Source organism: Tamandua tetradactyla, chromosome 13 (assembly GCF_023851605.1).
Source record: "Tamandua tetradactyla isolate mTamTet1 chromosome 13, mTamTet1.pri, whole genome shotgun sequence".
Classification (NCBI taxonomy): Eukaryota; Metazoa; Chordata; class Mammalia; order Pilosa; family Myrmecophagidae; genus Tamandua; species Tamandua tetradactyla.
In genome coordinates, this window is record NC_135339.1 from 61,027,404 (window position 1) to 61,046,021 (window position 18,618).

At 38.4% G+C, this 18,618-nt stretch overlaps 1 protein-coding gene and 1 pseudogene across 1 annotated transcript in view; one reads left to right on the plus strand and one right to left on the minus strand.

Annotated features, from left to right (window-relative positions):
- Positions 1-18,618, plus strand: part of ENTPD7 (ectonucleoside triphosphate diphosphohydrolase 7) — an 82,664-nt gene that overhangs the window by 55,017 nt on the left and 9,029 nt on the right. The window contains exons 10-13 of the mRNA XM_077125713.1: positions 7,561-7,727; positions 9,621-9,945; positions 14,407-14,492; positions 15,314-15,475. Coding sequence (XP_076981828.1) covers positions 7,561-7,727; positions 9,621-9,945; positions 14,407-14,492; positions 15,314-15,475 — 740 coding nt within the window. The remainder of the gene's footprint in view (positions 1-7,560; positions 7,728-9,620; positions 9,946-14,406; positions 14,493-15,313; positions 15,476-18,618) is intronic.
- Positions 8,569-9,299, minus strand: LOC143654559 (receptor-binding cancer antigen expressed on SiSo cells pseudogene; annotated as a pseudogene).

An 18,618-nucleotide genomic window follows, 5' to 3' on the forward strand; every position in this document is an offset into this window, starting at 1 on the left:
AGTTGTGCAACCACCACTATCTAATTACAAAACATTTTCATAACACCCCAAAGAACCCTGTATTCGTTACCAGTCACTTCCCATTCTCCCCTCTCCTTGGCAACCATTAATTTATTTTTTGTCTCTGGATTGGCCTGTTTTGGGCATTTATTATAAATGAAATCAGTCAATATGTGGGCTTTTGTGTCTGGCTTCTTTTGCTTAGCAAAATGTTTTCAAGGTTCATCTATGTTGTAGCAGGGATCAGTAAATACCTTATTCCTTTTTAGAATTGAATAACATTCAATTCTATGACTCTACTACATTTTGTTTATCCATTTATCAGTTGATGGCCATTTGCATTTTTTCCCACTTTTTAGCTATTTTGGATAAGAATGCATGAAAATTCACACACACAATTTTGTGGAGACATAAGTTTTTAATTATTTTGGGTAAATATGTAGGAGTGGAATTGCTGGGCACAATAGCATTTTCAAAAATTAAAAATAAATGCATTCAAAACAATAAAACGTATTTTAGAATGACACATACAAACCAAAATTAAACACTAAGTACATTAGAATGGTTGCCTGTGGCAGGGGTGGTAAGTAGGGTATGAGGATAAAAGGGAATAAATGAATAAAACAAAAGAGGGGCTTTACCATGTTAATATGACATGAACTGAGGAATATGATTAACTCAACCACTGTACCTGTGGGCCAAGAAGAAGACAAACAGCACTTTTTCATTGGAGGTACCATAATATTGAACTTTCCCTCAACCTCCAAACTTGTCTCAAGGAACATTAGGGCTTTTAAAATAGTTTTAGAAAAGGACATAGAATAAATCTCATTACGAGCCCCTAAATTCCTTATATTAAATCATTAATTTAAAATTTTTATTTTGAAAGCATTTTATACCTGAGGGATACGTGCAAAAATAATACAAGCCCCATACAGAGAATGCTAACATATTCCCACACCTCCAGATCCCCATATCCCCACCAATTTTAACTTTCAGTCACTTTCACCATATGATTCCATCTATCCATTTATCCATCCATCCATCTGTTTTCTATTTTGAGAACAAGCTGCATACATCATAATTCTTGAACATACAACACCCATGTACATTTCCCAAAACAAGGATATTCACCTATGTAATTGCCCAAAATGCAGTCATCAAGTTCAAGAAATTTAACATTGATATAAAGTTTATATTTTATATTCCAGTTTTTCCTTATGTCTGAATAATGTCCTTTTGAGCCTTCTCTCCTCCATTCTTAGATCCCATCCAATATCATCTATTGCATTTGCTTGTCATTTCTTTAGTTTATATTTCTTTCTTTCTTTTTTTTTTACTGTAGAAACATATACAATGTACCTTCTCTCCTCCATTCTTAGATCCCATCCAATATCATCTATTGCATTTGCTTGTCATTTCTTTAGTTTATATTTCTTTCTTTCTTTTTTTTTTAACTGTAGAAACATATACAATGTAAATCTTTCCATCACAACCCCACCCAAACATACCATTCAGTGGATTAATCACATTGGTGATGTTGTAGTACCCTCACCACCATCCATTACTAGAACTTTTCCTTCACCCCAAGCAGAAGTGGCTACCCTCATTTTGCATTAACTCCTTTTGTGCCTTCCCCCAGCTCCTAGTAACCTGTACTCTATTTTCTGTCTCTATGAGTTTTGCATATTCTCTGATCTTTACTTTGTAGTTCCATGGCATTTAAATTTAACATCCTAAATCTATAGCAATCTTGTTTCCTTTGACACCAAATTAATTGCAATAGCATACATAAACTATGTTCCTGTACTCTCTGTCCACCACCTTTATGAAATTCTTGTCACAGATTACATATTTATACATTTTGAGTCCCAAACCATTAATTTATCATTATATTTTATGCATTTGCCTCTTAGATCCTACAGGAAGTAAAAAATGGAGTTACAAATCAGAATCTGATAGTACTGGTATTTATATTTACCCATGTCATTATCTTTACTGGAGAGAATTATTTCTTTATGTGGCTTCAGTCAATTGTCAGTGCCCTTTCCTTTCAACCTACTGGACTCCCTTTAGCACTTCTTGTAGGGCTAGTCTAGTGGTGATAAAATCCTTCAGCTTTTAGTTATCTGGGAATGTCTTAATATCTCCCTTGTTTTTGAATGACAGTTTTACCAGATATAGAATTATTGGTTGGCAATTTTTCACGTTCAGCACTTTAAATGTCTTCCCATTGCCTTCTTGCTTCCATGGTTTTCAATGAAAAATCAGCAGTTAATCATATGGAGGCTTACATGTATGTGACATGTTACATCTTTCTTAGGGTTCTCAGAATCCTCTCTTTATCTTTGGCATTCAGCAGTGTGATTATAACATGGTGTGGTGTGAGTTCATTTGGGTTTATCCTGTTTGGAGTTTGTTGAGCATCTTGGATATGTATAGTTATGACTTTTGTTAAATTTGGGAAGTTTCCAGCCATTCTTTCTTTGAATATTCTCTGTCCCTTTCTCTGTTTCTGCTTCTTCATCCCCCACAATATTTATATTGGTTTCTCAGGCTCTTTCACCTTCATTCTTTCTTCCTTTTGCTTGTTCAAATGAACGATTTCAACAGTCTTATCTTCAAATCTATTGATTGTTTCTTCTGCCAGCTCCAGTCTGCTGTTAAACTCCTCAAGGGAATATTTAATTTCTGCTACTGTGGTCTTCAGCTTTGTTTGGTCCCTTTTCATAATTTCTATCTCTCTATTGAGATTTTCTTTGTGTTTATCTATCATTTTCCTGATTTATTTTAATTCTTTGTCCATATTTTCCTTTAACTCTTTGAACCTATTTAGGACCATTTTAAAAAGTCTTTGTATGGAATGTCCCAGATCTGATCCTCTTCATTCATGATTTCTAATGCTGTAATTTTCTCCTTTTCCTGGGTCATTGCTCCCTGTTTCCTTGTATGTTTTATAAACTTTTGTTTAAACCTTGATGTTTTGATATTTTAATGTGTTAGTGCTGGAGTTTAGACTCTGAGGCATCTGTTCCTTAAGCTTGTGTTCAGCTAGTGCTATGACAGGGCTTTCTTCAAATGCCAGGAGCTAACAACAAAAAAAAATAAAGAAGGAAAAAAGTAAACACCTTTTGCAGTCTTTGAAATTGACCTGTACAGGTACTCTCCTTCAGGGTTTATCTGTATGTGACTTAAAGAATAGCCTCAGGCCAAAATGTAGGGGCCTGGGGGCCTCCCTGGTCCTTTCTGTACTATATCGTGTGCATTTAGCTAAATGTCCCCTTTTTCTTAGGAAACAGTTCCCTCACTATCCCAGACACTGCACTATCTGTCCTACAGCCAGCAATTCCTTGCCCCAGGCAGTAAAACTTGACTGCTCTCCCCCAGTATTCTGTAGGAGAGTTCCATGTGGTGCCTTCTGCACACAGGACAAGTTCTGGAATAGCATGCTGTTCTAGTTTGCTAGCTGTCAGAATGCAATATACCAGGAATGGAATGGCTTTTTAAAAGGAGAATTTAATGAGTTGTTAGTTTACAGTTCTAAGGCTGAGAAAATGTCCCAATTACAACAAGCCTATAGAAATGTCCAACCAAAGGCATCCAGGGAAAGACACCTTGGTTCATGAAGGTCGATGAAGTTCAGGGTTTCTCTCTCAGCTGGAAGGACACATGGCAAATACGGAGTCATCTGCTATCTTTCTCTCCTGGCTTCTGGTTTCATGAAGCTCCCCAGGAGGTGTTTTCCTTCTTCATCTCCAAAGGTCGCTGGCTGGTGGACTCTCTACTTCGTGTGCTGCTCTCTCTGAATCTCTTATCCTCCAAAGTGTTTCCTCTTTTATAGGACTCCAGTAAGCCAATCAAGACCCACCCAAATGGGTGGAGACATGTCGTCCCTTAATCCAGTTTAACAACCACTCTTGACTAAATCACATCATCCAGGGAGATGATCTCATTACAGTTTCAAACATACAGCATTGAATAGAGATTATTCTACCTTTATGAAATGGGACTTATATTAAAACATGGCTTTTCTTAGGGGGCATACTTCCTTTCAAACCAGCACACATGCCCTTCAGGCCACCACCAGAAAGAGTGGGCCAGACATACATGCTTCCAGTATGTATGTGCATTAGGGTTACTCTGCTTGCTTTGGAACAAGACCAAGGATCCTCACCAGAAGTGTAGGCCAGCTCCATGTCTAGCTGGTGAAGGGTGGGAGAGGGGCCAGCCAGAGTACCGTGAGATACTACCTGCTTTTTTTTTCTAAATGTATCTCCCTATATATATATATATATATTTCTATATCTATAAATACACATACACAGAGGCAGATATGTAATATGTATATCATAGGGAATTTTGTTCACAACTTTTTTTTTTCTTTTCTTTTTTTGTTTTGGTGTATGAGCCAGGAATCAAACCTGGGTCTCTCACGTGGCAGGCAAGAATTCTACCACCGAACCACCTGTGCACCCCACTGTACCCACCTTAGCCTTTTTCTTCATTTGGTACTTACCCTATTATTTCAGTCCTTTAATTGTTTTCTAGAACTTTTAGAAAGATATTTCTGCCAGTTCATGCTAGTTGTTCAGAACTTCTGTGGGAGGACAGAGTTCTGAGGTTTCTCACTCTGTTATCTTGATCAGAATGTGGCTTCTTATATCAATTTTTATGAAATGATTTTTTCTGAGTATAATAAAATAAAAGATGCATCCTATTGTGGAGAATTGGAAAATACAGAAAAATATATGTAAGAAAATGACATCATCAATGATAATTCTACCTCTTATGTAGGTACTGATAGTATTTTAGTTTCTAATTTGGTATTTCATTCTTAATTTGTACTTTTTTGTGCAGTGTTGTTAATTTGTCTTTGTTTAAATTGATATTATGAGGATGAAAGAATGCTACAAGTTATTTTAAAAGTAGTTATAGCGGAAGTTGTGAACTTCCGGAGAAGATGGCGGCTTAGTAAGACGCATGGGTCCTAGTTCCTCCTCCAGAACAGCAACTAAAGAAACAGAAACAATACGAAACAGCTCCCGGAGACACGACAGAGACCAAAAAGACAGTGTACCGCATTCTGGAACGGCTGAATGGGCAGGGAGAATCCGCTGCGGTGAGATACCCGAGGGGCGCGCGTTTTCCCGGCCAGGGCGGCTGGCGACTGGGGTCCCCTCTACGCACGTGGCTCCCCGGTCTGACTGGGAATGTTGGATAGCGGGGCCCTCCCACCACGCTTGGCGTCTCGGGCCAGCTGGGCAATTTGGACTGGCACTCCCCCAAGCCGCGGCGGCCAGCGACCCCCCCCTCCACGCGCGGTTTCCTGGGCCGACTGCGAGATTCGGATTGGCAAGTTAAAGGAGCCACAGCATCTTTTACTGGTGGGACCTGCAGACAGACGAGCGCCACGAGCGCCACCTACTGGGCAGGAAAAGAAAAACAGAGCCCAGAGATTTCATAGAAAAACCTTTCAACCAGCCGGGTCCCACACCCAGGGAAATCTGATCAAATGCCCAGACACCAGCAGAAAATAATGGATGACGCTCGGAAAATTGAAGATATGGCCCAGTCAAAGGAACAAACCAATAGTTCAAATGAGATACAGGAGCTGAGACAACTAATGCTGAATATACGAACAGAAATGGAAAAACTCTTCAAAAACCAAATCAATATATTGAGGGAGGACATGAAGAAGACATGGGCTGAACAAAAAGAAGAAATAGAAAATCTGAAAAAACAAATCACAGAACTTATGGGAGTGAAGGACAAAGAAGAAAAAATGGAAAAAACAATGGATACCTACAATGGTAGATCTAAAGAGACAGAAGCTACAATTAGTGAACTGGAGGATGGAACATCTGAATTCCAAAAAGAAACAGAAACTATAGGAAAAAGAATGGAAAAACTTGAGCAGGGGATCAGGGAACTGAATGACAATATGAAGCGCACAAATATACGTGTTGTGGGTGTCCCAGAAGGAGAAGAGAAGGGAAAAGGAGGAGAAAAACTAATGGAAGAAATTATCACTGAAAATTTCCCAACTCTTATGAAAGACCTAAAATTACAGATCCAAGAAGTGCAGCGCACCCCAAAGAGAATAGACCCAAATAGGCGTTCTCCAAGACACTTACTAGTTACAATGTCAGAGGTCAAAGAGAAAGAGAGGATCTTGAAAGCAGCAAGAGAAAAAGAATCTGTCACATACAAGGGAAACCCAATAAGACTATGTGTAGATTTCTCAGCAGAAACCATGGAAGCTAGAAGACAGTGGGATGATATATTTAAATTACTAAAAGAGAAAAACTGCCAACCAAGATTTCTATATCCAGCAAAATTGTCCTTCAAAAATGAAGGAGAAATTAAAACATTTATAGACAAAAAGTCACTGAGAGAATTTGTGACCAAGAGACCAGCTCTGCAAGAAATACTAAAGGGAGCACTAGAGTCAGATACGAAAAGACAGAAGAGAGAGGTATGGAGTAAAGTGTAGAAAGAAGGAAAATCAGATATGATATATATAATACAAAAGCCAAAATGGTAGAGGAAAATATTATCCAAACAGTAATAGCACTAAAAGTTAATGGACTGAATTTCCCAATCAAAAGACATAGACTGGCAGAATGGATTACGACCCAGTAATACCACTGCTAGGTATCTACTCAAAGGACTTAAGGGCAAAGACACAGACGGACATTTGCACACCAGTGTTTATAGCAGCATTATCTACAATTGCAAAGAGATGGAAACAGCCAAAATGTCCATCAACAGACGAGTGGCTAAACAAACTGTGGCGTATACCTATGATGGAATATTATGCAGCTTTAAGACAGACTAAACTTATGAAGCATGTAATAACATGGATGGACCTAGAGAACATTATGCTGAGTGAGTCTAGCCAAAAACTAAAGGACAAATACTGTATGGTCCCACTGATGTGAACCGACATCCGAGAATCAGCTTGGAATATATCATTGGTAACAGAGACCAGCAGGAGTTAGAAACAGGGTAAAATAATGGGTAATTGGAGCTGAAGGGATACAGACTGTGTAACAGGACTAGATACAAAAACTCAAAAATGGACAGCACAATAATACCTAAGTGTAATGTAACTATGTTGGAACACTGAATGAAGCTGCACCTGAAATATAGTTTTTTGTTTGTTTGTTTGTTTGTTTGTATCTTTTGTTTTTGTTTTTTTCTTTTTCCTTTTTTATATATATATATTTTTTATTAGTAGTATTATTTTAATTCTCTTCTCTATATTAACATTCTATATCTTTTTCTGCTGTTTTGCTAGTTCTTTTCCTAAATCGATGCAAATGTACTAAGAAATGATGATCATACATCTATGTGATGATACTGAGAATTACTGAGTGCATGTGTAGAATGGAATGATTTCTAAATGTTGTGTTAATTTCTTTTCTTTTTTTTGATTAATAAAAAAATTTAAAAAAAAAAGTAGTTATAGCAAATGAAGCCTTGGGTTATTAGCAATGTCATAGCTTTCTAGAAACTAACCAAACTAAAATCCTCTTTGCTTTTTTCATTGGATTATAGGAAGAAGCTGCCAAGATTTTGCTGGCTGAATTCAACCTGGGTTGTGACGTGCAGCACACTGAACACGTGTACAGGGTTTATGTCACGACTTTTCTAGGTTTTGGGGGCAACTTTGCCCGGCAGCGCTATGAAGACCTTGTGTTGAATGAAACTCTTAACAAAAACAGGTACATTTGACATGGGATGTGAGTTTCTAAAATAGAATGTTGTCAGACTGCAGATATTAGAAAAAAATATTTATGTCCTGCTAAGATAGATGAACCCTGGTGTGCTCTTGCTGTGTCCCATTTACAGACATGGCATCATGGATAATTGAGATTAAGTAAATTGTTAATTTAAAATGTGAAGTATAATGCAGTTCCTTGCAGTTTCTTATACATGGAAGGGCTCAAGGCATGGTGAATCACAGTGGAGTCACGTCTTTCTGAGAGTTAGGTACCATAATCACTTGCATAAAAGATGAAAGAAAAATGTGTAGTCAAAATAAACCTTTAAAATTGTCTGCCATCAAGTCCAGCATTTCCAGTTTTTCTTACAACTTTGGACGGATGATTAACTTGAGTACCAGATGAAATAATTAGACCATTACGTACAAATAGTTTTTTTTTAATTTTTGAATATTAAAAATTATTTCTTCTATCATGTAACATTGTAAGAAAGCATAATAGATACCACAGTTGTTTTCCACCATAAAATTGTTTACATTCACTCATTTAGCTAGAAACATTAGCCTGAAGAGGTGCTGGTATAATCCAATTGTAATTATTTCCCTACCATAATTGTCTTATATTCAGAGTACATTGAAAAAGATGATTCTCTCAAAATCTCAACCATTAAGAAATTCAGTGCATTTTGGGAGAATTCTGGTGTCTTAGATGGCCTGATGAATCCATTAAAATCAAGCAGTGTGTTTGTATTCTTAAAATACTCTTTAAGTCCATACAAATGTTGCTTGTATGGTGAAGCTCAGATTTCTCCTACTGGTATTATGACTTGCAAGCACATTTGTTATAAGAGTTCCACACCAATTTTATTTTCTTCTTTCTTAATTAGCTACTGTGCTTCATATTCCATTTTCCTCTTTTGTTGTTCTGCTGTCTCAGAACTTCAGGCTTTATCTTCTTCCTATGACTGGTATTTTCTTGCCAGGTACCTAAGTTACCTAATTCAGGAGATTGATGAATAAAAGGCATATCTTGCATAACTCCTAATCTACTTGAGAAATCTGTGCTACCATCTGGCTCTCAAAAATTTGAAGTTTCTCTCTTCTTGAGAATGATTTTTTATTTTCCTTAGCTTCGTGTCCTTAAAATAGTCAGGTTCCAGTTGTTCCAGGGCATTTTGTACATTACCTTGTTCCCATTTCCTTCTTCAATCTTTACACTTGTGGGCGTGCATCTTCATTCCCAGGAAGTCCACTCTTCAACCTCTGTGTGTGAAGGAACTTATGAATAATCGGCTGTAGTTGGCAAAGTTATTTGATTTCTACTTAATTTCCATGCTCTGCCAGAGCTGCATATTAATCTGTTTGGGAATAAGAATACTGTTTTTAGGCAGATACAAACTTTAAATAATCACTTAAATGTGCAATGGCCATGGTGGGAATCAAAATCTATCCCTCCTCTTTTTATCCCCATCCCTCTCTGCCCAGTCAAATCTGCCATGGCCCTCCCCTCTTTGGGAAGCCCTCCACAAATCCTTCTCACTTTGTCTCTTCCCAGTTGAACCACACTGAGCATGTTAATATCCTTGTACTTTTAAGAGACATTTGAGAATGAAGATTGGGTGGAGAACAGGTTCATGTCTCTACTTTCACTATCACACTTAGAATATACTCATTGACTAAAAGGCTAAGAAAAATTAGTCATTGCCATATTTTTCTGTCTTTTTGTTGTTGTTGTTGAATTTGCTTAAATTAAATATGCATGTGATGGAGCTGTATTGTAATACTCCATCCTTGTTTCTAGGGATATCACAAATAAAACAGTAAGATATCTGTGAAGGACATTAGACTAGTTTGAATACAGTGGTACCATGTTTTGTTTTTGTCACTATGACAGGTTGCTGGGCCAGAAGACAGGTCTGAGTCCTGAAAATCCATTTCTGGATCCATGTCTGCCCGTGGGACTCACAGATGTGGTAGAGAGGAACAGCCAGGTCCTGCATGTCCGAGGAAAAGGAGACTGGGTGACTTGCGGGGCAATGCTGAGCCCCCTGCTGGCTCGCTCCAACACTAGCCAGGCCTCACTGAATGGTATCTACCAGTCACCAATTGACTTCAACAACAGCGAGTTCTATGGTTTCTCTGAGTTTTTTTACTGTACAGAGGATGTGTTGCGCATCGGTGGCCACTACCATGGACCAACATTTGCCAAGGCTGCTCAGGTAAAGTGTTGATAATAAAGATCTCATGATGACAGCGACCATTTATTTGATGCCAAACTTCGTACCAGGGACTGTGCAAAGGGCTTCGCATGCATGATCTTACTTGATTCTTTGTAGGAGCCCTGTGAGTCTACACTTTATAGTTGAGGAAGTTAAAAAGCTTGCTGTACTATCCATCTTCTAATTAATGATGCTTTGATTTCCCTGGGTGTCATATCATCCAAATTATCACCCAGGTCAGAAATTTATGTGATGGCTAATAGTTTTTCCTTCAACTTTCCAATAGTCTTGTTTAATGTTTGCAGGTAAAAAAGTGTAATGTACAGTCAGTTTTTCCCTGCTGGGTATTCCCAGTTGTAATGTGCTTTTGGAGATGCTGTGTTTCAGGCAGCTAATTCTGTTTCTTTTTTCTTGACTTGAACTGTCAAGAGGCCAGAGAGGTGTGGAATCACTGGAAATGTTGGGTGGATATTGTGAAAAGTAATGATGGTGGAAGTTTTGTTAAAATTTACAATGCAGAAGAGGTAAAAGTTTACTTTGGGTGTATACAGGACTTAAGCATTTTCTGGCCATAAATCATTAGTTACCTGGATAGGTCACAATTTAGCCAATTTTATATATGTTCCTTGCTTTAGTTTAGATGTATCTCTGAATTTTTGTGTATCTCCCTGATTTAGCTTATCATCAGAGAAACTTGTGGGAGGAATCTGCTTTTTTATTATTATTATTTTTTTGGGTGCATGGTCTAGGAATTGAACCTGGGTCTCCCCCATAAAAGGTGAGCATTCTGCCACAGAACCATGTACTTGGAATCTGATTTTTTATTCTTTCCTTTCTGCTTTCTTATAATTCTGTAGGATTCTCTTGCTCTAAGACTTCCAATAGAATAGGATCTACAGTATCTCTACTAATCTGTTCCCAAGAGGAGTCCCTAGGAAACATGGAAAACAGTTTGTATTTGCTCTTTCCCCTCCAGAGAAATTCTGTCCTCCAGGAATACCCTCATATTCTTTTTCTTTTGTAGTGTCCAGAGCTCCCTAACTCTGCAAGGACTGAGTTTTTCTCACTCAAAATTTCTGCTTCAAATTTTATTCCCTTGAATACCAAAGGGCTCAAGTTATCGTTTGCCTAAGTCGCTTGTGGCTTAATATGTTAACCTTCCACATAAAAGAGATTTACTTTTAGCTCAGACTTTCTTGAAAACAGTCCTTTACTTTAACCAGGCTGTGGGCCTCTTTTTGCTCTACACTCTCTTCCTGGGTGATCTCATCTAGCTTCGTGCCTTTAAATGCCATTTGTATGCTGATGGTGCCTAAGTTTATCTTTCTAGCTTGGGCCTGTCACCCAAACTTCAGACTTACATATCTGGTAACTGATTCAACATCTGCCTTTGGATGTCTAATAGACATCACAAACGTAACAACCAAAACTGAGTTCCTGATCTGCGCCCCTTTCCTCCCCACCCCAGATCCACACCTGCCTTAGTCTTGCCCCATCTCCATAAAGGGCAACTCATTCTTCTAATTGCTCAGGCCATAAACCTAGAAGTTGTCCTCAATTCCACGGTAGTTCTCCCACAAATACCCTACCACGAAATCCCATTGGTTCCATTTGTAAAATATATAGTAGTTTTGATCTTTTCTCATCACTGCCACCTACCATTCGTCTATCTGCCACTGGTCTAGGCCACCAGTATTTCTCATTTGTATTGGTGTAATAGCCTTCTTTCTGGCCTCCTTGTTTTTGCCCCCTTGTCCTTCAGTCCATGCTCAATATAACTGCTAAAGTGATCCTTTAAAAACAAACTATATCATTCCTTTGCCCCAAACCTTTGAATGATTCCCCATCTAACTCAGAAAAAAATAAGTCCTTACAGTAGCTCACCATACTTCGCATGATCTGGCTCTGTTACTTTTCACACCTCATTTCCACTACTCTACCTCTTATTCCCTCTGCTCTATCCCTATTGACCTCCTTGCTGATCTCAGTCTCACCTCAGAGCCGTTGCACTTGTGGTTCTTTCTATTTGGAATGTGCTTCCTTCAGATGTCTACATGGTTGTGTTCCTTCATGTATTTTACTTTAACTCAAATGTCATCTCCCCAGTGATGCCTTCTCTGACCACCCAATACAAAATTGTAGCCCTCCTGTTTCCTCTTTCCCTTCCCATCTTTATTTTTTCCCTGAGCATTTATGCCATCCAGCTTACAGTGTATAAGTATATGTGTGTGTATGTACATATGTTTGTTTGTATGTATATTTGTTTATTGTGTCTCTCCCACTACTAGAATGTAAGGTTCATGAAGGCATGGATTTTTTTTTTTTAACTCTTAAGATCCCAATTTAGTTTTATTCTCATTACTCCTGTTCTCTCACAAGATATTCCAAGATATCTGTTCTCATGGCTAGAGGAGTGTCAGACCCTGCTCCTATGGTAGAGTACCTATTGAGCTTTTAAAAAAATAAGAGTCCTGAGATCTACCTCACACCTACTGAAGCAAAATCTGAAAGAGTAGACTATAAAAAATCTTTATAATTTTGGAAGTTCCTTAGGTGATTCTGATGCACTGAAGCTAGCAAACCACTTTTTCTGCATTGTAGAGCTATAGCCAGCCATACCTGAATTTGAATTCTGGCTCTGCCCATTCATTAGGTGACTGTCTTTGGGCAATTATGTAACCTCTTTGAGCTTTAGATGCTTTATCTCTGAAGTGAGGATCAAATGGTACTACTATAAAAGGTAGCTGAAAAGGTTAAATGAAATAATGAATGGGAGTGTCTATTAATTATCCATGAGGGTCAGGTTGGTTTTTGTGTCCCACCTTATACTCCCATATCAGACCCTCAAGGATGAGGAGAGAAGAAACTGTCCTTGATGGATTCCAAATCACCAGGTTTCTCCTTAGAGCAGAAATCCAGGTTGAATGCCCCTCACCTAGTCTGCACCCTGCTGAAGCTGCTGGTTCTGGGCTTGGAGCTCTTGGTTCTCAGTGGCAAGGTTGATGGTGTCTTGCAGGATGCCTGCCAACAGGTTGTGGTGATGATGTTCTGTAGTCATGGCCTGTTCCTCCTATAGTCCCCACCAGGCTTGAAACACCTTCTCTCCAGCAACCAGGACTTTGAGCTGGTCATCTGCCACCACCTCCTCCTGTTCCAAATGTATCAGCTCTTCTTAGATCTGAATTGGATGCTGCTCTCTCAGTCTCTGCCTCCGGGCCTGGGCCAGGAAGAACTGCACGGCCACCTCTCGGACCAGTTCTTCAGAGTCCCCGAGAGGATAGAAGGCAGGGATTTTTGTCTATTTTACTCACTGTTGGATCCCCCTGGTACCTAGAATGGCACTTGGCATGTAGTAGACATTCAGTAAATGTTTAGTAGAATGAATGAACGTAGCAACAGTAATAATTTCTTAGGTGAGAATTACAACACATAGGCAGGCCAGTGCTAGGAATTTATTTATTTATTTATTTATTTATTTATTTATTTATTTATTTATTTTTATGGAAGCAAAAATGCCCTTTTAATACTAACAGAGGTAAGCCAGGTAACCTTGCTTACTTTGAAATTCCAAACCATTTACTAGCTGAATCCTGGAGAAATTTTACACAGGTAACTTTAAGCAGAGCAAACCTGGGGAAGGCCTCTGAACATGGTAGTCAATCCAGTGTCTAATGAGACAAAATTTATAATATGTTCGGAACCTGAAATATACTACACATAATTTAACAGAGGGTATACCATACCTCGCTATTCATGCAAATGATTCTTGCTTGCTTTTCTTACTACCTTCCCTACAACCTTCCTGCTGTCTCCAGGCTGCATCTTTGGAAAACTCTGAGAAATTGAAGTTAGGGGACTTACTGTTCAGAATATACTGGAAAAAGTGTGTACTTTACTATGTTTCTTGAACCCACTGCTAGACTTCTGACCACTCTGTTCCATATGCTCTGTAATGCCAGCCCTAGATAGAATAGAATGAAGCTCTCTTAGGCATCTGATATTGCTATTCCTAATCCTAACCCTACCCTCCCTGAAGCCTAAAAGACTCAGGAAGCATGTCAGGCTGGTTTTGTACTAGACTTGGAGAGGTGATGGGAGTAAAAAGGGGCATTACCAGGCCACTTAAATTAGCCAGAACACCACACCCCCTGAGTTCTGGGTCTTGCCTTGCATAGGACTTGCCAGTGTATAGTGTGTTCAGTGAATGAATATGCAATGTCTGTTCTCCTTTGTCTGCTAGTAGTCCACAGGCAACTTTAGAAATGGAATAGCTGTGACTTTGGAGAAGTTTTAGAGTTTGTCTTTTTTTTTTTTTTTTTTTTTTGGCATAGGTAGGTTTTGGGAATCGAACCCAGGTCTCTGGCACAGCAGGCGAGAATTCTTGCCACTGAGCTACCATTGCACCACCCTTAGAGTTTGCTTTTGATTCCATGTTGTGCTGTTTCTCTTTGGTTATTCCAGGAATATTGTGGCATGGCTTGGTCAGTACTAACTCAGAGATTCGAGAATGGCCTGTTTTCATCGCATGCAGATGAGCATCGACTCAAGTAAGTATTTCCTTTCCCTTAAATGTGACCTTAAAATGTAAATGGTAGAGTATAATGAAAGAGAGAGAGTAAACAATAGTACAGATTGGATTTTACAGTGAGGGAGAATTTAGTTATTTCAAATTTTGATATTCTTAGGGGTGTAGGGGGCCAAAATAGCCTATTTTAGTGAAGCCAAGGGAAATTTTTTACCAAAGAGTTTTCTCCTAGTGGTTTGAAATCAAATGATCTAGTCAAGATTATAAAGAATAGTAACATAAATCTTTATACATCTATTACCCATCTTCAACAAGAATCAACATTTTGCCAGTTTGGTTCATTGGTCTTCCCATTTTTTAGGCATGTTAGTTTATAATTTTTAAAACATAAACAAAAATAGAATAGTATAATGCACTCCTATGAACCCAGCACCCAAGTTCTCTATTAATAGCTATCAACTCATGGCCAATCTTGTTTCATCCCTTTTTCCACCCACTAACCTACCCTCTTACCATGACTGGATTATTTTTAAGCAAATCCCAAATATCATGTAATTACATTTGTAGATATTTTAGCATGGTCTGTAAAGATAGGAGTTCTTAAAAAAGAAAAGAATAACATAGTTACAGTATCACTACTGCATAAAAGTGTTGTTCTTCATTTTTCTGGTAAAGGTGAGATAAAATAGGCTCCCAAATTTGGTTCCATCTAGAAGTGACGAAGATGAAATGGGGAGAGAAGGGTCTTTTCTAAGATCCAGTGGGAATATGGGATGACTTATCGCAAAGGAAGGCATTAGAATGTTTCTTCTCTTTTTAATGTTGTTGTTGTTGTTGTTCCAGGTATCAGTGTTTTAAGTCAGCTTGGATGTACCAAATCCTTCATGAAGGATTCCACTTTCCTTATGACTATCCAAACCTGCAGACAGCCCAGCTGGTATTTGACCGAGAGGTTCAGTGGACACTTGGAGCCATACTGTATAAGACACGATTCTTACCACTCAGGTAAAGGGAGACTAACCAGGCTGGTATCTTGAGCTTAGATGGTAGTCAGTATCTTTTTTAAAATCACTTCCTATTCCTCCTACCCCTGTCAAAACAAAAACAAAACAAATCCCTCTCCCTTACCATGGCCATGTGAGCCACTGACGAAGCAAGCATGCTGAAATAGCAAGAAGGTTGAGAGTCATTGGTCTGGAGTGCTTGACAGTTTCAGAAATTCAGTTTTATTTGTTCATTCACAAGAAGTCAGGCTTTAGAACTGAGCTCTTACTGAACACTTCCAAGGTACTGATTGACAAACTAAAATGTCATTTTCTTAATTTACTCTGGAAAACATCTCTGGCTAAAGAACTGTGATAGGCTGTTTGTGTAGAAAAGTCTTTCCTGCAGGGTTGAGTTACTCCAGAGATGTTGTCATTAACCTAGAAGCTTTTTGGTGGGCCAGCTTTAGAACAAAGGGCATGAGATGTTTTTTCGGGGGCTATTTTCATCAAGCTATGGTAACCTGAAACCTTGCCCGTATGAACCATAAGATATTTGGGGGCAATGATCAGGTACCGTTATCTGTTGGACTATTTTTGATAAACTAAGATGAATTCTTAATCTATGCAGTCTGTTCCTCTAAACTCAGTAAGGTCTGGAGCTGGGCAGGTGTCAGAAGTGAGGAAAGGACGTGGGGTACAGATTGTAGGGATCTGGACAGCACAGGCTCCAAACCAAGGGCTGCCTGTTACCATGCAGGACTGTCTCAGCATTACCAGTTCTCATTTGTCAAGAGAAACCAGAAATCCATATTTTATTTGAAGTCTTTCAGTTTGGGATTCACGTTTTTAAGAAACACTGCAGGCCAAACAAAACAAAACTGGAACAGAACTCCCAAATAGCAACTTCTGTTCTAGACAAGCATACTCACTGCACTTTGGTTTATTAGATCTCTTTTTTTTTTTCCCCAGATGATAATACAATTGATCTGGTTGTATCCTGAATATATATTCTGAATCCTGTGGAAACATCAAATTTAGAAATGCACAGCTCTCTTGATTGAATTTATAGGGGATACCTTGTTTTCATTAGCATACTTACTGTATTTTAAAAATTTTTATTTTCCATATGACCAATCATGTCTTTCTGTTTATTTTTTTCCCGAATGGTAAAATTAATTTTATTTTTGAACTATGTAGATCTGACAACAGCTAATGCCAAAGTTCAAAACCTACTAGATACTCTAATTGACTGTGCATGAACTAAAGTTAACCATGTAAATAGTTAACTTTTAGTTAGCTATACCCCTGGTCAATTGTGAGGCCTTTATGTGCATTATTTTATCTTCACACAACCCTCTTCATTGTCATTCAATATGCCTACCCTTGTGAAGTATACATTCTAGCAGGGTACAAACAATAAACATACAAATAAATAATATAAATGTCTCGAGGTGGTATATGTCAGGAAGGAAGAGAAAAAGGAAAAAGTAAAGGGATGGAGGAAGAATTTACAGTTTTAAACAGGGTAGTTAGGAAACCCCTTTGATGAAGTGACTTTTGAACAATGAATCCAAGGTCCAGTGTTTATCAGCCTTTTCCTGAAATGAAATTCATAAAAATAAGCTCTTAATCACTGTGATAGCCAAAAAGGCCTGCAAGGGGACAGTATGGGGCCTACCTATTACTTATTATTTTTCCTCATTTTACAGAAGAAAAATTGAGATTGTGTCAAGAATCTAAAAAATAAAAATTTCTTTTCCAATTGCTCATAACAGTTACGCCACTCAAATAATATAGCATTGTGTATTCCTCATCCCTCTCTTCACACTTAATTATGGCCCACATACCCAATAGAAAGTTGGATTTTCACCAGTGGCTCTCTCAAGACTTTTCTAGTTCTAATTCAAGAGTCTATCCATACTTTGCCTAGTACATATAGCTAGGGAGGAACAGATGTAAGATTTGTGTTCAGAAACTTTTCCATTAAGCCATGTACCATTGGAAGAGTTTTTCTTACCTTCTTCTGACAACAGCAACATGATTATGAATAAATCCACTTCCTAAGGATGTACTTAGTTTTTTAAAAGTTTACTTGAAATTATTTTTTCTGTGTGGATAAGTTATCAACTTGCCATAATGTTCATTAGTTTATATTCAGCTTTAGCGTTTGCTTTTTCCCTTTCAGTTAAACCTTTCTCTTTGAAAATATAAAACATTTACATGGATCAGAATTTAAAAATATTAAAAACAAAGTGTGTGTCTCACTGCCCACCCACCCCTTGTGTAATCACTTTCACTAGCTTCTTGTTTAACCTTCCTGAGTTTCTATTTGCAGCAATAACCTAATACATGTATATATACATACATTTTTTTTTCTTATTTCTCCTGCTTTCTTATAGAAAAGGTAGAATGCTAGATGCCTTGCTCTAAATTCTGTTCTTTTTCAGTAGTATAATCTTTAGCAAGTTACTTTACTTTTGATTTTATTCATCTGTAAAGGGGGGAGAACATTATTGGTAAGGATTAAATAGAAAGATCCATGTTCAAGTCCTCACTAGAGGATTTGGCACACAGTGAAGTATGTACTTCAATAAATACCTCTACCCTGTCCAACTCACACAAGATGAACCTGCCCATAATACTGTAGACTAAATCATCCTTAGGAAGTTGGGAAAAGTGCAGATCATCCTGGTTTAATTGGTTTGTAGCTTTCTACCTGTGCTAGGAACTAAGGCCACTGCACCTCCACAGATGTTTGAGGAACTTCCAGAGCCCAATGTCAGTTCCTGGATGGGCTCTTGCTGATGTGGGCAGGGCCTGCCCAGATCCTGCCACAGAGTAGGCCTAGGGTCTGCCGGCTCAGCTCTGTGGGATGTACAACTCTGTTTATTTTTTAAACTTCAGGGGTCTTTTCAAAGGCCTTCCGAATTTGTCCCCAGATTCTGGAGGGTGTATGCCTCTGTAGGTCATGGAAGGGAGTGCAGGAGGAATCACATGTCAGTCCTTGACTGGGGACATTGCTGTTTTCTTGCTGGGTAGCATTTGCATCATAGAATGTTCGCATAGATGGAGTAAATGAGATAATGCACTGTTGCCTTACAGAGCAGAACAGATGTTCTCTCAGAAACTAATGTTTCTTTCCACCTTCTAACTCTTTTCTAG